General features: G+C 53.8%; 2 protein-coding genes across 2 annotated transcripts; one reads left to right on the plus strand and one right to left on the minus strand.

Annotated features, from left to right (window-relative positions):
- Nucleotides 1-323: 323 nt before the first annotated feature.
- Nucleotides 324-10,881, plus strand: HCRTR1 (hypocretin receptor 1). Its single transcript, XM_038758229.1, has 9 exons — nt 324-405; nt 976-1,155; nt 2,940-3,228; nt 4,415-4,593; nt 4,889-5,132; nt 5,444-5,559; nt 6,548-6,756; nt 8,427-8,548; nt 10,119-10,881. The coding sequence occupies exons 3-9, from the start codon at nt 3,030-3,032 to the stop codon at nt 10,295-10,297; spliced, it is 1,248 nt and encodes a 415-aa protein (XP_038614157.1). The 5' UTR covers nt 324-405; nt 976-1,155; nt 2,940-3,029; the 3' UTR covers nt 10,298-10,881.
- Nucleotides 10,882-12,745: 1,864 nt separating this feature from the next.
- Nucleotides 12,746-22,254, minus strand: PEF1 (penta-EF-hand domain containing 1). Its single transcript, XM_038758675.1, has 5 exons — nt 21,992-22,254; nt 16,366-16,678; nt 15,837-15,992; nt 15,030-15,173; nt 12,746-13,656 (listed from the first exon to the last, which is right to left on the minus strand). Exons 1-5 carry the CDS (start codon nt 22,013-22,015, stop codon nt 13,427-13,429), a joined length of 867 nt encoding a protein of 288 aa, XP_038614603.1. The 5' UTR covers nt 22,016-22,254; the 3' UTR covers nt 12,746-13,426.
- Between the last annotated feature and the right edge of the window lie 1,376 nt (nt 22,255-23,630).

Consider the following 23,630-nt stretch of genomic DNA (forward strand, 5'->3'; position numbering starts at 1 on the left):
TTGAAACTGTGAGCCCCGTGTGGGTCAGGGACTTTGTCCAACCTGACCTGCTCGTATCCACCCCAGCGCTTAGTACGGGGCCTGGGACATGGTGAGCGCTTGGCAAATAGCACAGTTGTTGTGATTATTATTTGCAGGAGCTGAGCGGGGGAGCCCTGAGCCCCGCAGGACGGTTGGGTCCGGTGGTCGGGCCGTTGAGAAGCCCGGCTCCCCCGGGCCTAAGCCAATGAGCGTCGGCGGGCAGCCGGCGCCGGCCAATCGCGTGGCTCCTTTTGTGCCCGCCCCCGCCCCCGTCCCGCCCGCTCCATTCACCCCGGGACTCGCTGGCCCCCTTTGTCATTCCGGTGGCCGCGGCTCCCCGGGCCGGGACCGCTTTGGCCTGCAGGCCTCCCCCCGCCCCGGCAGGTAGGCGGTGACTTCTCATCTTTGACTCCGGGCGGGCAGGGAGATTGGGGAGGGTCCGCCCGCCCCCCTTCTCGGCAGACACCTCGCCGGGAGATGGGGACTGGGCGGGAGGGCTCTGGGTGTCTGTCTGTGTGTGGTGGTGGTGGTGGTGGTGGTGGGAGGCGGGGGTCTCTCTAGGACCCGGGCCGGGGACGGGGAGAAATGAGTGGTCTCTGGGAAAAGACCTAAGGCGGCGGGAAGGAGAGCGAGGAGGGGCAGGTTCCGGGAACAGGTGTCTGTCTCTGCCCAATTCGACCAGATTTTAGCCCTTGTCTGACTCCAGTGCCTCCCCCCCACCCTTCTCCTGGGTCCCCAAAGTGACCACCTCAGCGACCTTGCAGACTAGAACAATCACACACACACTCTCTCTCTCTCTCACTCCGTGGGAAGGAAGGAGCTGGGAGACCCCAGATCTCCCCGACCACCAGATCCTCTGCCGGCTTGTCGGCTCTGAGAAAGGATGGGTCCCTTCAAGTGGGGCGGCAACTCCCTCCTAGGCTACACTTAGAGGCCGTGGGTCTTTCTCCGAAGCCTTTCAGGTCCTCTCTGGTCTCCTCCCGCTCACCATCATCCGCCTCATCACCACCATCATTATCATCACCAACCATTTCTCCGGTTCATGTGGTCTTTGTATGTGAAAGCAAGCCGGACCATACCACCAAAAGCATCCCAGCCATCTCCTGGGGAGATGAAAATAACCGCCTGTGACAGGTATCCAGAGAATTCCGCCTAATTCAATTGAGATCGCCAGAGAGCCCCCCCCCTCCTCCCCCCGCCACCATTTCTTCAGTGCAATGTATGATTCCAGGTCACCGAGCCGGTCGCGGGTCTTTACTTTGCCGTTTCTCTCCCACATCTCCACCGCCTGCTTTGTTAATAATGATGCTTTATCACTATTATTAATGGCAACCAGGAACCCGACCTCCACCCTGGAGGCTTGACTTAGTGCTCTTGAGACGACACTTTAATAATATATAATTGATAATAAACTGTTGTTAATAACGGGGATCATTTTTACTGTCCTTAACCAGAAGGACTTCGAAGCCCTCTGCATATTCCTTTTTTTACCCTCCCTCAACCCCGCGGGAGGGAGTGGGAAACAAAGGCTCGGGGAGGAGTAGGGTCCGTCCCCATCTCTCTGTGAGTCGGGGGGCTGAGGAGACTGGAAAACTGGGGTGTCCTGTGTCCAGTTCCCGCCCCGGGGAGGTCTGAGGCTGCTCCTCCTCCTCCTCCCTGGCGGGCCCCAGCTTTATGAATGGGAACGTGGTTCATTCATGGAGAGATGCCACGCCCCCTCGTGGGAACGACACGTCACGGCAGCCCTGGACGTGGTACCGAGAGCGCTGCAAACACTGCTTCGGGGGTCTCCGGGGTGGGCGAGGGCGAGGGACCGTGCCCCCCAACCCCCCACCCTGGCAGCTGCCCTCGGTCCTTCCAACACATACACTTGCCTAGACCGAGTCGTCTGGTATGGGCCACCTCTGGCAGCGAGGACTGGCTCGCCCACTCCCCAGTACCCTCTCCACATGGAGGGATGAGAACACCCCTGGTTCAGCAGAGCCAGGGAGAGAACAACCCTGGAGATGCTCCTTGAATCGGCCCAATCTCTCTTCCCTGCCTTGTGCTGAACCAGGAAGGGAGAGCCCAGTGGAGTCCGCTCTTGGGCAGTTTCCAGTCCAATTGCTGCGGGGAGAGAGGGGACGGGCCAGCCACCCCGATACCACGTAGACAAGGACATGGCAGGAAGGATTGGATTGAAAGGGGGAGGAGAAGGAGGGCTGGAAAGGGGCCTAAACATGGAACGCTTTCTGGAGGAAGTGGCCGCGTTGTGACTTAGGGGATGGCTGATGGGAACAGGCTCAATAATAATAGTGGTATTTGTTAAGAGCTTAATATTTAGTAAGTACTGTACTAAGCCCTAGGGTAGATACAAGATACTCAGGTCAGGCACGGTCCCTGTCCTGAGTGGGGCTCACAGTGCAATTCAGTCAAGCAATGGTATTTATTGAGTGCTTGCTGTGTGCAGAGCACTGTACTAAGCACTTGGGAGAGTACAGTACAACAGAGTTGGTAGACGCATTCCCTGTCCAAAAAGAACTTGCTTGTGTAGGGGAGACAGCCATTAAAATAAATACAGTACAGATATGTAGCTATGTGCTGTTGAGCTACAGTTGGGGTGAATATCAAGTGCTTAAAAGGGAATTAATCCCCATTTTACAGATGAGGAAACTGAAGCACAGAGTAGCACACAGCAGTCAAATGAGAGTCAGGATTAGAACCCAGGTCTTCCGATTCCCAGGCCCTTTCCACTAGACCACACTGCTTTTCTCTCTTGTGTTTTTGTTGCCATTTTTCCAGACCTCATCCCTCCATCCATGCATCTCAGGGGCATGGTTGGAGGGGTCCCTGGGGACAGGGGCATGTTGAGCAGAGAGCCGGAAGTCCTGCTCCCTGACCCTGCCTTAGATGTTGCATTAAACCTGCTCCTTTCCCAGGCTCCCCGTCCCCCCTTGCCAGCTGCTAGCTCCTCTCGAAGCCTCTGCTCCTCACCCTGGCCCACGATGCCCTCCGGAAGCAGCCCCTGAATGACCCCGATGGAGGCGCTCCCAGCCAACAGCAGCGGAAGGCCACGAGCCCCCGGCGGCCCCTTCTCCCCAGATGACTACGATGATGAGTTCCTGCGCTACCTCTGGCGTGACTACCTCTACCCGAAGCAGTACGAGTGGGCCCTCATCGTGGCCTACGTGGCTGTCTTCCTTGTGGCCCTAGTGGGCAACGTGCTGGGTAGGTGTCCTCCTGGGCCCAGGCCCAAAGCTTCCCCACCCTGACCCACTCTTCTTTCCTGGTCCCTGCGGGGTCCTTCCCACCAGTCTGTGCTTGCCCAGTCTGCCCTTCCTGGAGCCGTGGGAGGGGGTTGTGCTTCCTGGGAAGCCCCTGCTCCCTGGGAGCCCACTGGGGAGATTCACAAGTCCCAGCAGAGAGATAGAAGCCTTCGTGGTAGCCCTGCCTGCTTTAAAGCCTGGCTCACCAGGGCCAGAGAGCAGGGTAATCATTGCCAGGTCTGTGCCTTGAGAATAAATCCAACGAGGACTCTTCTGGGGGTCCTCAGGGCAGTAAACATTTTGCCTGTGGGGATCACCCCAATTTGCCAAATACCTTTTGGCAAAGTAGTCTTAATGGAAAGGGCATGAGGCACAGCTGCTGGTTAGATCCTCCTCCCTCTCCAACAGTAGTAGTAGTAACAGTACAACAGATGGGGCAGGGGCAGAAGGCCAGACCCAACAAGGGCCTTGTTGGCTCCAGAGAAGTAGTCTGATTTAATACATGATTAATTGTAATCAATGAGTCAGTGGTATTTACGGAGTGCTTACTGTGTGCAGAGGACTGTATGTATTAAGTGCTTGGGAAAGTTCAATACAATAGTTGGTAGTTGAGATACCTACCCAACAGGAGTGTACAGACTACAGGGTATAAACTCCCTTTGGCTGTTTAACCACTCGGGTCACTTCAGTGGCCCCGCAGTGAATTATTGGTGTCGTGTAGACCCAGCCTCGGAGGGTCAATGTTAAAAAAAATCAACTCAGCTACAGATGAGATGGCAAGGGGCAGGAGAAAAGGATCTGAGGCTATAAGCCAGTGCTCCTGGGCCAGGACTAACTGCTAATAGTAGTCTGGTGGGGCTAGTGTCTACTGGTCTGACTTGTTGGTCTACCTTGATGATGGTGGGCAGACTAGGGGAGGACAAGAGAGAGGGCTGAAAAAAATCAATCCTTCTCTGGGATATGGAATACTTACTCAGGACTTCTGATCAGCTGTGAGGAGGGAGCACAGTTCCCAGAATTCCTTGGAACATGCTCTCCCCCTTCCCTGCCCAACAGTTGAGAGCTTGTCCTTCCAGCGGGTTGGCGATGGGGGCAGGAGGGGAGAGGAGATAATGGTTCTCAGCCCCCTAACCACTCTTAACTCGCAGTGTGCTTAGCTGTGTGGCGTAATCACCACATGAGGTCAGTCACTAACTACTTCATCGTCAACCTGTCGTTGGCCGACGTCCTGGTCACGGCCATCTGCCTGCCGGCCAGCCTGCTTGTAGACATCACAGAGTCCTGGTTCTTTGGCCAAACCCTCTGCAAGATCATCCCCTATTTGCAGGTGAGCATCACAGGTAATAATAATAATAATAATGTTAATTATGGTATTTGCCATGCACTGTACTAAGCGCTGGGATGGATACAAACAAGCACAATTGCCCCTCTCTGACCTGGCTGGGTTTCCCGTGGTACCGAGGCCAGGCAGGAAGCCAGGTCAGGGAAACCAGGGGGTCTGATTCCCAGTCCTGGGGCAAATCCACCCAACAGTCCCCCACACTGCCTGCCATAGGACACAGAGAGGTTGTCCGGAGGGGCCACTTGGAGTCTCTCCCCACCCACCTCTGCCTTCTCTGCAGACGGTGTCCGTGTCCGTGTCCGTGCTGACCCTCAGCTTCATCGCACTGGACCGCTGGTATGCCATCTGCCACCCGCTGCTGTTCAAGAGCACGGCCCAGCGTGCCCGTGGCAGCATCCTGGGCATCTGGGCCGTCTCACTGGCCATCATGGTGCCCCAGGCCGTGGTGATGGAGCGCAGCACGATCCTGCCCGAGCTGGCCAACCGCACCCTCCTCTTCTCCGTCTGTGATGAACGCTGGGCAGGTACCGGGAGCGGGCACCTCACAGGGGCTCCCTCTGTCAGCGGGCGGGTGGACCACGCTGGCCCTGGGTGACGTTTGACTCCTTTCCCTTGCCCCTTCGGGAACGTGCAGCTTTTCCCTCTTTCCCAGCCCTGCATAAGTAGCCCATCTGTCCATGCCAACCAAAACAACCTCCCTACAATCACTCTCCTCTCCCCCAGCCCAGATAACACTGCCCCAGACCCCGGGGGAGCCAAAGGCCCTCTCCTCTGGCTGCTCCTCCTGATTAAGGGCTCGGGGGTTCTCTTTCCCATCCCCCGGTCTCTGCTGTAGATGACTTGTATCCCAAGATTTACCACAGCTGCTTCTTCATCGTCACATACCTGGCCCCGCTCGGCCTCATGTTCATGGCTTACTTCCAGATCTTCAGGAAGCTCTGGGGGCACCAGGTGAGGGCAGGAGGGTGTGATGAAGGCCGTCAGGTGGATGGGTGGGCAAATGGGCAGGCAGTCGGGCCATTATTCTATAGGGGAGACATACATTAAAGTGTGCTCAGCCCAGGTGGAAGAACAGACCCGATTCTTGTCCTCAAGTGGGCTGCCAGTCTAACAGGGGGATGAAGAGAGACACACAAACCCCCACTCTACTTTATTCACCCCAGGGGTATAGACAGAAATGACAGGAATAATTAGAAGCAGCGTGCCTAGTGGAAAGAAAATGAGCCTGGGAGTCAGTGAATCTGGGTTCTAATCCCAGCTCTGCCACTTACCAGCTCTGTGACTTTAGACAAGTCATTTAACTTCTCTGTGCCTCAGTTTCCTCATCTATAGAACGGGGGATTAAATACCTGTTCTCCTCCTACTTAGACTGTAAGTCCCATGTGGGAAAGGGATTGAATCTGACCTGATTATCTTGAATTTACCCCAGTGCTTAACACAGTGCTTGGTACGTAGTAAGCACTTAAGTAGTACATTAGAAGAAGAATGGATTGGGGTAGGGGAAGGATACTGATATAAGAGTAAGGCTGGGGGTTACCTGGGAAGGCTTCCTGGAGGCGGTGGCAGCATTAGACTGTGGCTTCTAAAGGCAGTGGGGAGGCGCAGGCACTGTCCCAAGCATACGGGGCAGCTGGGCAATGACTCAGTGGTGGCAAAGGGACGCCCGAGGCAGGGGGATGGGGTGAAGAAAGGGCCCGTTGAGGGAGAGAAACAAAAGCCCTGATGGGGTTTTGGAGGGTGGAGGATGTTGGGGTCCACTGGTGGGCATGAGGGGCAGCAGGAGGCACTTGGGCCCCGGGGCATCATGGTTAGGCTGCTTCTTAAAGGGCAGCCGTGCCATCTCTCTTGATTTAAGGACTCCACACTGAGATCCAAGCTCTTTCTTTCCTCCCTTCTCCCTCCCCGACCCCACTTCCCTGGGCCCCACTGCTGGCTTCAGATTCCTGGGACCACCTCCGCCCTGGTCCGGAACTGGAAGTGCAGCTCAGTGCAGCTCCCGGGACCCCCGGCCCCTGCTCGGGCCAGCGCTTTCCTGGCCGAGGTCAAGCAGATGCGAGCGCGGAGGAAGACGGCCAAGATGCTTATGGTGGTGTTGACCGTGTTCGCGCTCTGCTACCTGCCCATCAGCGTGCTCAATGTCCTTAAACGGTAAGACTCTTCCCATGTTGCATCCTCTGTGGCCACTGGGGAAGGGTCAGGGCTCAAAGAGAATGCCAATGGAGGATAATAATAACTGTGGTATTTGTTAAGCACTTACTATGTGCCAGGCACTGAACTAAGCTCTGGGGTGGATACAAACAAATTGGGCTGGACACAGTCCCCTTTCCCTCCTGGCGCTCATTGTCTTAATCCCCATTTTCCAGATGAGGTAACTGAGACCCAGAGAAGTTAAATGACTTGCACAAAGCAGGCAAGTGGCAGAGGCGGGATTAGAACCCAGGCCCTTCTGGCTCCCGGGTCCATACTCTCTCCACTAGGCCATGCTGCTTTATGTGCAGAAACTGAGAGTGTTTCTGTCCCCACATTGACCAGGATGACGGCACGACCCCTAGTCTGCCGGAGTTCCTGTCTCATTGCCAGCGCAACTCTCCTGTTAAAATAGCAGCACAGCCTAGTAGGTAGAGTAGGGAGTCAGAAGACCTGGGTTCTATTTCATGGGTTCATGAGAAGCAGCGTGGCTCAATGGAAAGAGCCCAGGCTTTGGAGTCAGAGGTCATGGGTTCAAACCCCAGCTCTGCCACTTGTCAGCTGTGTGACTTTGGGCAAGTCACTTAACTTCTCTGGGCCTGTTACCTCATCTGTAAAATGGGGATTAAGACTGTGAGCCCCCCGAGGGACAACCTGATCACCTTATAACCTCCCCAGCGCCTAGAACGGTGCTTTGCACATAGTAAGCACTTAATAAATGCCATCATTATCATTATTATCATTATTATTACTTCCGCCCCTGCCACTTTTCTGCTGTGTGATGATGGGCAAGTCATTTGTGCCTCAGTTCCTTTACCTGCAAAATGGGGAGTCAGTACTTGTCCTCTTTCCTAGTTAGACTGTAGGACCTGACTATCTTGTATTTACCTCAGCACTTAATACAGTGCTTGGTACATAGTAAGCGCTTAACAAATACCACTCTTACTATTTATGATAATAGTAATTAATGATAATAATTTCAAAAACTTGAGCAGTCAATCATTTATTGAGCACTTACATTGTACAGAGCACTGTACTAGGTGTTGGAGAGAATACAGTACAAGCATAAACAGACACATTCCCTGCCCACAACAAGCTTAAAAACTGGCTACTTGCCCCTAACTCTAGAATCAGAATCTTGGTGCTGGAGCAAGAACCAGCTATTCTCCCCAGTCTCTAGTATTTATTTCTATTTATTCTGACGACTTGACACCTGTCCACATGTTTTGTTTTGTCGTCTGTCTCCCCCTTCTAGACTGTGAGCCCATTGTTGGGTAGGGACCGTCTCTGTATGTTGCCAACTTGTCCTTCCCAAGTGCTTAGTACAGTGCTCTGCACACAGTAAGCACTCAATAAATACGATTGAATGAATGAATCTCGGTGCTAGAGCCAAGGACTGGTCACTCACCTCCAGCTCTAGTATCTCCATCTCAGTGGTAGAGCCGGGTCTACCTCCTCGCTCTTGGCTCTAGTACTTGAATCTCAGTGCTAGAGCTAGGGATTTGCCACTTGCCCCTCGTCCTAGTATTTGAATATCAGCTCCCACTTGCCCTCAGCTCTAGGATCTGAACCTTGGAGCTGGAGCGAGGTGAAGGCCAGGGCCTGTCTAACCAGCCCTCTCCTCCTTGCAGGGTGTTTGGAATGTTTGCCAACACCAGTGACCGGGAGTCCATCTATGCCTGGTTTACCTTCTCCCACTGGCTGGTCTACGCCAACAGCGCTGCCAATCCCATCATCTACAACTTCCTAAGTGGTAAGCGGGCACTTCGCTGGGCAGGAAAGGTGGTCTCCTGGGAGAGGGGTTGGATTCTCTGGGCCTGGTGAGATGACAGTGCCTGGAATTTCCCTAAAATGCTTTCATATCGTTTCCTTCATTGGTCCTCAAATGTCTCGGAGAAGCGGTGTGGTCTAGTGGATAGAGCATGGGAGTCAGAAGACCTAGGTTCTAATCCCACCTCTGCCAACTGCTTGCTGTGTGTCCTTGACCAAATCTCTTAACTTCTCTGTGCCTGTCTCCTCAACTGTAAAATGGGAATTAAATACTCGTTCTCCCTCTTACTTAGACTGTGATCCCCATGAAGGACAGGGACTGAATCCAACCTAATTAATATCTAAATACCCCATCACTTAGAACAGACTTTGACACAAAGTAAGCGCTTAACAAATACTTGTTAGTTGGGGGAGGATTATTTTCCCCATTTAATAGATGGGGAAATGGAGGCTTGGAGGGGTTAGGTGACTTGCCCAAAGTCACTCACCGCAGCAGAACTGGGACTCGAGCCCCAGTGTCCTGACTCCCAACAGGATGAATTTGGAAGCCCAAAGGTTTGGGTCTCATAGGACAAAGCCAACCTTGACTGATTCACTCCCTTGGTATCAAAAAGGAAGCTGGATTTAGAAACTGCCTCCCTCCCTCCCACTGCCTGGATAGTGGTTAGTCTGCACTATGACTGATTGGGTCAAAACAGCTTAAGACTTCCTGGGATGACCACTGGAGAATGGAGGGACAGAGCCCTTAATAGAAGTAGGATGAGAAGGGGGAGGGATGCTTTAGTAAGTTTCTGAAATGAGATATCTCCTTTTGGAGTTCTTAAACACAAAATCCACTTGCCCATCATGTCTGGAAACCGGGGACTGCCCAAGATGACCTACTTAAGTCCTTTCCAGTCCCTAGGAATGTTCACAGGGAAATCAGCCAGGGTAGGGGAACTCCAGACATCAGTTGCAGGAAAGCTCCCTCCTCCCACCTCCCTGTCTGCTCTGCAAACTGTCCACCCAGGGTGGAGGGGAGAGGGACCTGTGGAGGGAGGGGGAGGGGTCATTCCTGAAGTCTTCAGGTCCAGACAACACGTCCTACCATGAGATTTGAGCCGGGGCCGGAGAGAAGCTAGCGGCGGCCAGGAAATCAGATGGAAATTGCAGTGGTCTGGGGAAACCTGATCAGGGGAAGTTGCTTTATTCTTTGGTTCTGCCGCGGCAGCAACGATGTTTTCAGAGCTTCGTTTCCAGGGGGGGCGGGGGGCTCCCTCAGGGGGCTGGGGTGGGGGGAGCTGGGGTTTGGGGGGGTCAGGGTTTTGGGGGGAGGTGGCGGGGGAGGGGATTGGGAGAAAAATCAAAGAATTGTTCACAGCCGACTGGCTTCTTGTTGATTCAGCATGAAATTGTGTGTTTTCGTCAATGTGTGTGATGATGTGTGCAGCCCAACTGTCAGGTGTGCATGCCCATGAATGTGTGATGGCATGCGTGTGCCCACCCATTTGTGATGTCTTGCGCTTAGGTATGCACACGTATGTATGTGTGTGTGTGTGTTTTCTCTCCCTAAGGCAAGTTCCGAGAACAGTTTAAAGCCGCTTTCTCCTGCTGCCTCCCTACCTTTGGCTCCTTTCAGACGCCCAGCTCCCGCTCCACCAGTCAGAAGTCCCTGTCCCTGCAAAGCAAGTTCACTGTTTCCAAAGTCTCTGAGCACGTGGTGCTCACCAGCGTTACCACCGTGCTGCCCTAGAGAGAGCTGCAGCTCGACACCACCACCTCCCCTCTTCCCATCCCTGCCTGGCCCCCACCCCTGACCCTGGGCCTTCTCCTTTGTCCTTTTGATACCCCCCCTCTTTACAACTGGATATACCTCTCCAAGCCAAAGGAGGAGGAGAAGGAAGGCTAGGGAGGGGCAGTCAAAATGCCCAAATTTGGAAGGAATGGGGTGGGGGCTGGGGGTGTTGTGATTGCAAAGAAAATGGCTCAGGTGAACAGTAGCCATCTTCAGGCAACTGGAGGGGCCTCCCCCTCTTCACCGCCTCACCGAGACCCTAAACAGTGAGACAACAGGAAGCCGTAGTTAGACGTCAGGGTAGGAAAACACCAGAACTGGGACCTTGTGGCATCTCTCTCTAACCCAGGTCTGAGGCAGGGGGCTGGCCCACCTGATCCCACTAAAGTCCCTTCCAGTTCTAGGATCCCCTGATCTGCTCCAAGCTGAATCTTCCTGCCACCGAACCCTTGTGTCCTACCGGGTTTCTGGAGGTAGGACAACTTTCTAGAACTGAACAATCTGAAGAAACAGCCGCCTTTGGCTTTGTTCTAAAAGCAACAGCAACAGCCGATGACCATTAAGGTGATTTATGGGGGGCTTCCGGGGGTGGGCTGGAAGGTCCAAGGAGGAATAAAGTTGCATCATCGTGTTCTTGCATCTCAAAAGTGTGCCAAACCTTATGCCGAAATGACACGCGCCTGATAAGTTCGGACCCGAACCTCTTCCAGGAACGGCATTGCCCTCAGATGCGTTTCCATGAAGATACCTTCATATCCTCCCACCCTCCACCAGGTTACGAAACCTCGACACAAGCTCAGGATATGAACGGTGAGTGAGATAAAACTTCTTCCCAACCCTGGCGCTAGACTGTTGGCCACCGGCCCAATGTGATTTTAATTAGAAGCCAACCATTTCCTAATCCACGGGCGGTACAGAACGTTCCCCGTCCCCCAGGCCCTGTAGAGACCAGGAGCGGGGGAGCAGGCAGGGGCTCAGATCCGGGCCTGAGTCACCTTGCAGGTTGTAGAGGCTGTGAAGCAGGCACCCCACAGAGCGCAGTCCTCCTCATCGGGCAGTGCTGCTGACTCCTTCCCCCGACAGGGTCTTTTTTGTTGTTGTTGTTGTTTTACTGGCATTTGTTAAGTGCTTACTATGTGCCAAGCACTGTTCTAAGCACGGGGGTAGATTCGAGCTAATCAGGTTGGACACAGTCCCTTGTCCCGCAGAAGACTCGGTCTTCACCCCCATTTTACCAGTGAGGTAACTGAGGTACGGAAAAGTGAAGCGTCCGGCCCAAGGCGCTCCAGGAGACAAGTGGCGGAGGCAGGATTAGATCCCAGGTCCTTCAGCCTCCCAGATCCACTAGGCCACGCTGCTCTTCAGTGCTTACTATCAAACACTTTCCTAAGCGCTGGGGTAGGTACAGGTTAATTGGGTCAGGTGTAGTTCCTGTCCTGCATGGGGCTCATAGTCTTAAGTAGGAGAGAGAACAGGTTTAATCTCCATTTTATCTCTGTTTTACAATTGAAGAAACTGAGGACTTGTCTGAGTCATGGAAACTGTGAGCAGTCAGTGGGAGCCCAGAGTGGGGTCCAGTCTGGGGGAACGGATCACCTTCCCCACCCGTGAATGGGCAGCCAATTAAAGTAGTAGTAGCAAAGGGGGACATAAGCCCCTGCCCCACAGGGCCCCAGCCTCCTTGGTTCCACCTGGAAGGGTTACTGGTCCACTACCCCCCGACCCTACTCCTGCCACCCCCTCGAGCTGGGGATCCAGAGTAAGGGACCAGCAGGTTCCCAGTGGAGTGAGAGAAAGGGACGGTTCCATGCCCTGCGCCTCGCTAAACTTTGTAAATGAAGGCTCGGTAAGTTCTGCTTTCTGCTCTCATTTCCAACCAGCACAGGGAATCGGTGTTATCGAGAACGGTGGGAAGTAGGGGTGACTCATTACTTAGAGGCTCAATGAAGTGCCTTTCTCTCCCATCGGCTCTTTCTTTCTCAAAGGCCCTTGCTGGACATGCTGCCAAAAGCTTCCCCGTAGTCTCTGTTCTCAGACTTCAGTGTCCTGTCCACTATGGCCCCAGCATAAAATCTCGGAAGCAGAAAGGTAGCAAGGCCACCAAGGTTAGATGGTCCCTATGATTCAGCTGAGACAGAGGGATCGGCCCCTGGGGAAAATGAAAGGGGTTGAGTTGCACAGCATTTTCCTGGGATAAGGCAAAGAGTGGAGTTGGGGTCTGGGCTGACATTTCACTACTCTAAACTGCTATTTCCCACAGCACAACATGGTCTCCCATTCCCTTTGGCATGGACTTTTGAGCCAGAGCATTAGCTCAGCCAGTTGTCTGGGGCCCCCCCTCTCTTGGATGCTCATTAAGTCCCCTTTCCTAGAGGACCCCCTTCCGGGCACAAAGACGACACTTGGTTCCAGCACCCTGAGGTAGAACCCCTTTATTGAAGCTTACAACCACATAGGAGGTTTGGCCCTTTAGGTTAAAATGGATACATTGGCAGTAAGGAGGCGTCTGGTCGGTGGAGTGAGGTGTTGGGGGCTGACGGGGGTCTGGTCGGCCCCCACCCCAAAATAACCAGGCCCCGTAGCAAAACAGGGATGGCTGGTCTTGCCCTGGCACAGGCCGGCAGGGGACATGGGAGCATGACCCTGTGCAAACTCGCCTTTGCTGGCTCCATGCACCATTTTCTCCCTTGGCGTAGTTTCTGCTTTTGGAGGAACTAAACAACTGCTCTCACTAGCCTGGGCAGCTTGGGCCCAAAGAGAAACACGTTGGCGTCTGGCACCATCCTCGGCAACAGGCCCCAGGAACTCACTCTGGGGTGAGCGTAAGCATAGGTGGTGCTTTGAATGGCTTGGAGGGAAGGAAGTGGGAGCAGGACTGAAGGGTTGGCTTCCCTGAGCCCCAAAATGGAGGGGGTGGTGGGGGCACTGGGATTCCGGCTCGGCGCCTCCTCGCTGGCTCGATTCTCACCCGCCCAGTCCCGTCCCAGGTCCGGTCCACCCACCACACACACCTGGGAGGACGGTAGTGCGTGAGCACAGGGAGATTCTACTTCTGTTTTGGGGAAGGGGGTGCCCGGCGCAGCAGAATCACAGCACACGGGACACGGTCATGGTGACGAAGTCTTCGAAGCTGAGCCGGACGTTCCCCTGCATGCTCGTGTCTTTCTCCCGGAAGGCCTCGGTCAGCACCTGGAGCTGGGTGCAGATGTGGATGAAGCGGTCCAGCTGGATGGTGGGGTTGGCGGCCCGGGGGCAGTACCGGGACAACAGGAGCTGGGTAAACTGGGGGCTCAGGTTGTAGCCCATCTGGGACAGAGCTGGAGGGACAGGAGAGACAAGACAAACTCCCTAGTCATTGCCTTGTGACCGAATGCCAATCGGTTGTCTTCCACAGAGAACATCTTTCTCGGTGCTGGGGGAGAGGGCAGGGGGGAGGGTGTAGGGGAACATCTCCTTTCTGTCTGCGTCACGGGCCCGAGCCTGGCTTGAGTGGACCACCTGCCTCTATCAGGAGGGCTCTAAACTCGCATCACTGTTGCCACTCACGTCACTGTTGCCTCCTACCCCTCTTCTCTGCTTAGCTCCCCGAGCTATCAGGGGTCCTCCTAGGGGAGAGATAAGTGGAGGGAAGAAGTAGTGGGGCCTGGTGAAAAGCACACAGGCTTGGGAGTCAGAGGACCTGGGTTCTAATCCCGGCTCTGCAACTTCTCTTCTGTGTGACCTCGGGCAAGTGACAACTTCTCTGTGCCTCTGTTTCTAATCTGTAAAATGGGGATTAAATCCTACTCCCTCCTACCTAGACTTGTGAGGCCTATGTGGGCCTCCTGTACCTGTCTTGTACCTAGCCCAGTGCTTAATATGGTGGTTGGCACACAGTAAGCTTGTAACACATAAAATCATTATAACGGTGGCAGGGCCCAGGCTGGCAAAGCCAACCAACTCTCCCCAGGGATTGCCCACCAGTGGCTGGAGTACTGGGCCTCAGGGCAATAAGCGGGCAGAGCACAAAGCTCTGTGGCCTAGAGGAAAGAGCATGGGCGTGGGTGTCAGGGGACTGGAATTCTAATCCTGGCTCCTCCACTTGCTTGCTGTTAATCTTGGGCAAGTCACTTTAACTTCTAGGTGCCCCACTTTCCTCATCTGTAAAATGGAGATTAAATATTTGTTCTCCCTTCCCCCGTGTGGGACAGGGACTGTGTCCAATCTGACTGCCTTGTACTTACCCCTCCCCTTAGTACAATACCAATTTTTAAAAAAATAGCCTTGGGGTTGCCCCATGGTGGCCAGGACAGGAAATGAACCAGAAGCATGGGGCCAGGGGAGGAGGAAACCAAACTGGAGCCCAGTCCGTTCCTCACCTAGTTAAGGGGGTGGCCCAAGATGCCGGCGACCCCGGGTCAACTGGTACTGGATCTGCTCAGTCCCTGTGGGTGGGGGCTTTCTTATAACCATGTGGTCTGGCAGTGCCAAGGGAGCCCATGGAAGCCTGGGGTGGGGGGTGAGGGGTGCCAGCCAGTCAATTGTATTTAATGAGCACTTACTGTGTGCAGACCACTGTACTAAGTGCTTGGGAGAGGACAATAATAACAATATAACAGACACATTCCCTGCCCATAGTAAGCTTACATCTAGAGGGGGAGATAATATGAACACATGTGCATGTCTGTGCACATGCTAGCGACCTCCTCACCTTGGTGCAACTCACTGTAGTTGATGGAGCCGGAGCGGTCCCGGTCGTACTGTTGGAAGAGGCCCTTCCACTGCTGGATGAACCGCCACAGGGCCGAGAAGCCAAATAGGTCAATCCGCCCGGACTTGGTCTTGTCAAACATGTCTGGAAAGGAATGGTGGGCGGGTGGACAGAGAGCTGGGGAGGGGGGCATCACCCCCTGAACCCCAGAGCCCTGGCAGGGTCCCCAGGGAGTCCAGGAACAGTGGTGACCTCTTCCCCCAAACCCCTCTTGGCAGAGAGGATCAGAAGGTCTGATTCCCAGTCACCCAATGCCACCGCTAACCTGCTGCTCTTTCAACTTAGTCCTCAGCCCCTCTTCCCTTCTGCCCTTTCCCTCTCACAATCCTGGTTCCATTGCCTTAGGGCTCTCTCACAACCCAAACAGCCCCTCTTGTCACAGGGAATCCACCAGGGAAACTCGTTTCACCCCCAAGGTACTCAAGTGACACTGACCACCCTCCCTCCACTAGATGGGCAGCAGGAACTCATTCCAGACAGAAGTCCAGGAGCCCGGGAGCCCAGCCTTGGACTCTACCACTAAGAAGCTTGCAGGGTGTTCAGGAGGGAATTCAGAGTTGCTTTGCTTCCTCGGCAACCCCTAGACTGGTTGCATACTGGCACATTTGTCCCAACCCCCACCAGCAGGGCCTGAGCAGCAGAGCAGCTCGTGGTGGGGGGCAGGAGGCAGAGAGGAGAGGCTCAGAACAGGACACGAAGGGGGAGGGTGCAGAGATGGGGGGAGCCAAGAACCCCCCGGGGACGCACTTATCATCAAGAGGCAGGTCTCATCGTTGAAAGAAGACCAGTTGGAGTTGACTAGGGCCTGTTTGAGCTCCTTCATGGAGATGTAGCCACTGCGGTCCGTGTCCACGGTCTGGAACCAGGAGAAGGCTTCCGGGTCCACGCCGGGAGGGATGCTGCCTGAGGGGAGAGTGTGGGACACAAGGTGGGGCATAAGGTGATGCCGTTCTGAGACAGGAGAGACACGGCACAGTGTGGGGCTGGGTCTGACTGCCCTCAGCTGAGGGGTTCCCAGCAGGCTTTGCAATGGAAGCATGAGGGGAGATTCGGTTAGTCGGCTTCCACGGGAGAGGGATGGCGTGCCCATCCATTCTGTTCAGTGCCTAGCTCAGGGGAGGCCACCCCAGGCCAGGGCTGTGTGCCCATTTCACCAAACCAAGGCTGGAGCCAGGGACAGAACCCAGGATGACCACCCCGGCCCGCTGTTCTAGGCCACCAGCTCCACGATCCACTGCTCTCGCCCGCCCGCCTACCCACCAGCGCCTGTACTCACCAGCGGGTGGGCCCTGTGCATAGGGACCAGGCTGAGGGGCCCCATATGGATTTGTGGCTGGCTGCCCATAGGGGCCACCTGGAGCGGCACCCCCATAAGGTCCTCCGGGAGCCCCCAAGGGCAGGCCTCCTGGGGCTGGGTGTCCATATGCCCCTCCGCCAGTCGGTGGTCCGTAGGGCCCTCCGGGGGCGGGGCCTCCGTATGAGCCGCCGGGTGGTAGTCCCCCTCCATATTGCCCCCCGGAGTGCGGATGCCCCGGGTAGTAGCTGCCTTGGGGGGCACCGGGGGCCTGTCCGGCAGATCCTGGGTAACCCTGCAGAGGCAAGCACAGGGCAAGTGATGGTCAGAATGCAATCGACCCAGGCTCTTCCCAAGCTCTTCATGACCCAAGCATCCCAGAGGAATGCATGTTAGGCCCAGTGCCCTGCCAGGGGCTGGGCATGAGGAAGTGGACTTCCCCTGAAGCTGGAAGGCTTAGGGAAGAATTTCCCTAACTCTGACGTGGGCAGTGGCAAATTCTCCTCTTTCGAGGGCCTGGAAAGAAACTCTGCTTCCCCCCGCCCCTCAAGGGTGGGGTCTTGAGAGCAGCAGCAGCCACACAGTCTGGGCAGCCTCGCTCTCTGCCCAAATTTCAGCTTGTTGGGAGGCGAGGGTGTTCATGGCTACTGGGCTGTGGCTGGCCCTCCTTGAGGGCTGGGGGAGCAAGCTGCAAGGTGCTGGAAAGCCAAAGGATCCAAAAGAAGCTACCATCCAGGGCCACGGACTGGATTTCCCTCAGCAGAGCTCACCCTGATTTGCTACTGTGAACCTCCGAGTTAAGCCCACCTGTGCCTCCCTCACACACTAGGGCAGCCAATAACATCCTTCTACTCTCCTCCTCTTCCTCCTCCAGCTCTTCCCACAGCATGGCTTAGTGGATAGAGCATGGGCACGGGAGTCAGAAGGACCTGGGTTCTAATCCCAGCTCCACCACATGTCTGTTGTGTGACTTTGGGCAAGTCACTTCATGTCTCTGGGCCTCAGTTACTTCATCTGTAAAATGAGCCTGTTCTAGTCTCTAACCCCACCCCAGTGTTTTGTACCTTGCATATACCTCAAGGCACTCAATTCTGGGCTGCTGCAGCTCTGGTAATCAGACTCACGGCACTGGTCAAAATAAAAATCAGAGATTCCAAGCACAGAGGGCAGTGGTCGGGGAGGGTGAACCCCCTAAATCTCTCATCCTGTCACATCATCGCCCCAAGTCCCCAACTCTCCACCTGTTACCAGCCTTCCCCCTATGAACTCCCTGGATATTTTTTTTTTAATGTTATTTGTTAAGCTCTTACTATGTGCTGGGCACTGTACTAAGCACTGAGGTAGATACAAGTTAATCATGTTGGACATAATCCAGGTCCCACATGGGGCCCACAGTCTTAATCTCCAGTTTACAGATGCGGTAACTGAACACAGAGATGTTTAATGGTATCAAGTGCTTACTGTGTGCCAGGCATTGTACTAAGTCCTGAGGTAGAAACGAGCTAATCAGGTTGGACATAGTCCAGGTCCCACATGGGGCTCACAGTCTTACTCCCCTTTTTAGAGAAGAGGTAACTGAGGCCCGGAGAAGTTAAGTAATTAGGCCAAGGTCACACAGCGACAAGTGGCAAAGCCACTCCCACGTCTGGAGGAGGGCGAACCCCACTGCCCTATCGTCCAGGGCAGTTTCCAGGTTTGAGGAGTGGAAACTTCCAGGGAGAACAGAGTAGCTTCTGGCCAGAGCATCAACAGCAGCAGCAGTACACTGGAATTCTCCATCAAGACCACACTCTGCCCCAGGGGACAGTGACTGTGATTAAGTGGGGTTTGAAACAACGGCATTCATGTGTTGGACGCCAAAAGCTACCGAGTAGTGGAGACAATGAGCAGCCACTGCGAAGAAAAGCAAATCATTTATTCTTTTGTTCCCCATCTTGCAATTCCAGGATAAAGTTTCCTCTTGCACAATGGGGACACAAGTCACGCTCTCCAAATGCACTCACTCCAGCATGCTCCCAATAACAGAAAACTCTGTAAACCAGGGTTAGCAATCGTAACCTCTTCACTTCAACTCCTCAGCTCACCGCTGCAGGATTCTCCAAGACCCACAGGCATAGTTGAGGAATAAAGCAGCACAGATAACCTCACCACTATCACTCCGTTTGCCCTTTCTTCATGATCATACCCATGATCATACCTAGCTCCTGAGATAGGGACTGTAATGGACTCTGTGCTCTTCCTAGCAGGTAGCAAGTCCACCAAATTGAATGCTAATAGCAGGTTCATCTTACTGCTGACCTCTTGTCCACATCCTTCCCCTTCAGACCACCACTCTCCCCACTTTCAAAGCCTAATTAAAATCACATCTCCTCCAAAGGCCTTTCCCAACTAAGCCCTCATTATGGGCTTATGCCCATAACAATAATTTACCTTACTGTCTGTCTCCCCCTCTAGACTGTAAGCTCCGTGTGGACAAGGAACATGCCTACCAAACTCTGTTTTATTGTACTCTCCCAAGTGCTTAATAGAACACTCTATAAATAACATTCATTGATCGACTGACTGGAAAGGACACTGCTGCTGCAAAGAAAATCAGCTTCTGGGCTACTCCACTGGCTCAGCCTTCCCAGCCCCTAGACTTCCCAGCGTCAGTCAATCATTATTTCTTTTTCTCTCTCTCCTCCCACTCCCCCACCACACCACACTCAGCTCTCAGACTCCAGGACTGAGACCTGTGCACAGGAAATCATTCTAATGCTAGAGGTTGGTGTACCACCACTCATGCCTTCGTTACTGCCAGTTCGTTCATTCGTTTAATCATACTGATTGAGCGCTTCCTGTTTGCAAAACACTGTACTAAGCACTTATTGCGATCCCACTGTGGCAGAGTTCAACAAAGGAGTAGGCGGACAGGGGTGCAACACACTGAAAAATACACACAGGGATCTTTCATGGCCAATGTATCCATAGCACAGTGTCCACTTTGTGCCAAAGCGCCTGGCAGACATTTGCAGCATGGCCCAGTGGGAAGGGTGCCAGCCTGGAGTCCATTCAACCAACAATTCTTTCAACTAGCCTGGGTTCATTCATTCAATCATTTTTATTAAGCGCTGTGTGCAGAGCACTGTACTAAGCGCTTGGGAATGTACAGTACCACAATAAAGAGCGACAATCCCTGCCCACAATGAGCTCATAGTCTAGAGGACTAATTCCTGCTCTGGCCCTTTCCTGCTACGTGACCTTGGGCAAGTAAATAACTTCTTGGTATCTCCGTTTTCTCACCTGCAAAATCTTTTTTTTGTTTTTTAAATGGTATTTGTTAAGCACACTGGGGTAGATATAGTCACATTGGATACAGTTCCGCTTCGACATGGGGCTCACAGTCAATCCCCATTTTATGGATGAGGTACCTGAGGCCCAGAGAAGTGAAGTGACTTGCCTAAGGTCACTCAGCAGACAAGTGGCGGGGCCAGGATTATAAAGCAGGTCCTCCGGACAAGCGGGCCCAGAAGCAGCGTGGCTCAGTGGAAAAAGCGCGGCTTGGGAGTCAGAGGTCGTGGGTTAGAATGCCGGCTCTGCCACTTGTCAGCTGTGTGACCTTGGGCAAGCCACTTAACTTCTCTGGGCCTCAGTGACCTCATCTGGAAAATCGGGATGAAGACTGTGAGCCCCCCCCAGGGGACAACCTGATCACCTTGTAACCTCCCCGGCGCTTAGAACAGTGCTTTGCACATAGTAAGTGCTTAATAAATACCATCATTATTATTATCTGTGCCTCAGTTCCCTCATCTGTAAAATGGGGATTAAGACTGTGAGCCCCACTCGGGACAACCTGATCACCTTGTATCCCCCCCAGCACTTAGAGCAGTGCTTTGCACATAGTAAGTGCTTAATAAATGCCATTATTATTACTATTATTATTCTCTGTGCCTCAGTTCCCTCATCTGTAAAATGGGGATTAAGACTGTGAGCCCCATGTGGGACAACCTGATCACCTTGTTTCCCCCCCAGAGCTTAGAACAGTGCTTGGCACATAGTAAGTACTTAATAAATGCCATCATTATTACTATTATTCTCTGTGCTTCAGTTCCCTCATCTGTAAAATGGGGATTAAGATTGTGAGCCCTACGCGGGACAACCTGATCACCTTGTATCCCCCCCCAGTGCTTAGAACAGTGCTTTGCACATAGTAAGCACTTAATAAATGCCATCATTATTATTCTCTGTGCCTCAGTTCCCTCATCTGCAAAATGGGGTTAAGACTGTGAGCCCCACGCAGGACAACCTGATCACCTTGTATCCCCCCCAGGGCTTAGAACAGTGTTTTGCACATAGTAAGCACCTAATAAATGACATCATCATTATTATTATTATTATTCTCTGTGCCTCAGTTCCCTCATCTGTAAAATGGGGACTAAGACTATGAGCCCCACGCGGGACAACCTGATCACCTTGTATCCCCCCAGCACTTAGAACAGTGCTTTGAACTTAGTAAGCGCTTAACCATTATTTATTTTTTTGATCCCCTGATTCCCCGTGGTCTTTACACTGGCTCAGCAGCAGACGTCTCTTTCCCCCCGATTCATTCATTCAATCGTATTTACTGAGCGCTTACTGTGTGCAGAGCACTGTACTAAGCGCTTGGGAAGTACGAGTTCATTCATTCAATCGTATTTACTGGGCGCTTACTGTGTGCAGAGCACTGTACTAAGCGCTTGGGAAGTACAAGTTCATTCATTCCGGGAAGCAGCGTGGCTCAGTGGAAAGAGTGCGGGCTTGGGAGTCAGAGGTCCTGGGTTCGAATCCCGGCTCCGCCACTTGTCAGCCGTGTGACCTTGGGCGAGCCACTCAACTTCTCTGTGCCTCAGTGACCTCATCTGTCAAATGGGAATTAAGACCGTGAGCCCCAAGTGGGACAACCTGATCACCTTGTATCCCCCGCAGCGCTTAGAACAGTGCTTTGCACATAGTAAGCGCTTAACAAATACCACCATTATTCATCATCAATCGTATTTATTGAGCGCTTACTATGTGCAGAGCACTGTACTAAGCGCTTGGGAAGTACAAATTGGCAACATATAGAGACAGTCCCTACCCAACAGTGGGCTCACAGTCTAAAAGACTATTCATTCATTCACAGTCTATTCATTCAATCGTATTTATTGGGCGCTTACGGTGTGCAGAGCACTGTACTAAGCGCCTGGGAAGTCCAAGTTGACAACATCTAGAGGCGGTCCCTACCCAACAGCGGGCTCACGGTCTAGATGCCAACCCTGTGGTTTCCTTTAGGCATGGGGGGCACCGAGCCGACTCTCCGGGGGGGCAGATGCTTAACGTTTTTCTCGTGGCAGCGATGCCCCCTAAACGCCTGCAGCCTGCTTTGCGTGGCATCAGGCCGTGACGTCACCGCGACGCACGGGGGCGTCGTGGTATGACGTCATTCGCGGGGCGTGTCTCTCGGCCCCTCTCTCCCCCCCCGCGAACTTCCCGCTCAGTCCCCACCCTCTGCTCGAGAGGGAAACTGAGGCAGGGCAGGACGGAGATGGCGACAAGGCCCCGACCTCCGCCGGACCCCCTCCTCCGGGGGCGCGGCCCCCGTCTCACTCACCTGGCCGTACGGATAGCTGGCCATGGCGCCTCTGACGTCACACGCCGGCAGGGGGGCGGGAAAGCCTCCCTTCCCTCCCCCCGAGCCGCTGCCTATTGGTCCGCGCAGGGGCGGGGCCGGATGCCCATTGGCCGCGAGCGGCCGTCAATCGCGGGAGCGGCCGGAGGACGTGACGCCATAGCGCGGGCAGGCGCCGCCCGGAGATGGAGGGGGCGGGTCACTGTCCGGGTTCTGACCACCCTTTAGGAATGGAGACTTTGCCCTCTGCCCCAGGCCCCAAGCCCCTCCTTCTCCTTCCCGAAGTGGGATCGGGCGAAAGGAAGCTGCAAATGGACACCGACGTTGGGCGTCGCCTCGGCGGCCATGTTGGATCCTGGCAAAAGGGACGCTGACGTCACTTCCGCCCCCCGGAGTTGTCATGACAACGGGTCCCGAAGCGCGGGCGGGTTGAGGGTTTGGTTCGGTTAGAGAAGCAGCGTGGTTCAGTGGAAAGAGGCCGGGCTTTGGCGTCAGAGGTTGCGGGTTCAAATCCCGATTCCGCCAAGTGTCTGCTGTGTGACTTTGGGCAAGTCACTTAACTTCTCTGAGCCTCAGTTCCCTCATCTGTAAAATGGGGATGAAGACTGTGAGCCCACCGTGGGACAACCTGATCACCTTGTAACCTCCCCGGCGCTTAGAACAGTGCTTTGCACATAGTAAGCGCTTAATAAATGCCATTATTATTATTATCCTGATGTCCTCCGATATTCAAAAAGGCACCTAGCCCTCCCTAAGCCCCTGTGCCACCGCCTTAGCCAGAACACTGGGTTGGACGGACCACTTGTCCAGCCCAGTAATGGCCTTGCTCATGGTCTTGTGTCCCAACCAAGGCTGTCCTTAACATATAATCAATCAGCTGTATTTATTGAGCTCGCTGTATACAAAGCACTGTACTAAGTGCTTGGGAGAGTACAGTATAACCATATGGCAGAGTCGGTAGGCACGTTCCCTGCTTACAACAATACGGACAACTTTGCATATGCCTCCCACCTCCCGCACATGTCTGCTGTGTGACCTTGAGCAAGTCACTTCACTTCTCTGTGCCTCAGTTCCCTCATCTGTAAAATGGGAATTAAGACTGTGAGCCCCACATGGGACAACCTCATCTCCTTGTATTCCCCCCAGCGCTTAGAACAGTGCTTTGCATGTAGTAAGCACTTAACAAATACCAACATTATTATTATTATTATTATTACAGTGCTATTTGGCCAGGGGTGCCCCTTTCCTCTATCCAGTTTCCGCTTCTCACGTAGAGGTTAAACTGCCGTCCTTGTCCATTTTACACAAAGCACCAGAATGGCCCGAGTCAGCCCTGGGTCTGACCTCCATCAGCGTGGCTCAGTGGAAAGAGCTCGGACTTTGGAGTCAGAGGTCATGGGTTCAAATCCTGGCTCCACCACTCGTCTGCTGTGTGATTTTGGGCAGGTCACTTAACTTCTCTGTGCCTCAGTTACCTCATCTGTAAAATGGGGATTAAGACTGTGAGCCCCCTGTGGGACAACCTGATCACCTTATAACCTCCCCAGCACTTAGAACAGTGCTTTGCTTGTAGTAAGCGCTTAATAAATGCCATCATCATCATCTCTCCTCTCTAATGTCC

This window comes from Tachyglossus aculeatus, chromosome 16, assembly GCF_015852505.1.
Source record: "Tachyglossus aculeatus isolate mTacAcu1 chromosome 16, mTacAcu1.pri, whole genome shotgun sequence".
NCBI classification, from domain to species: Eukaryota; Metazoa; Chordata; class Mammalia; order Monotremata; family Tachyglossidae; genus Tachyglossus; species Tachyglossus aculeatus.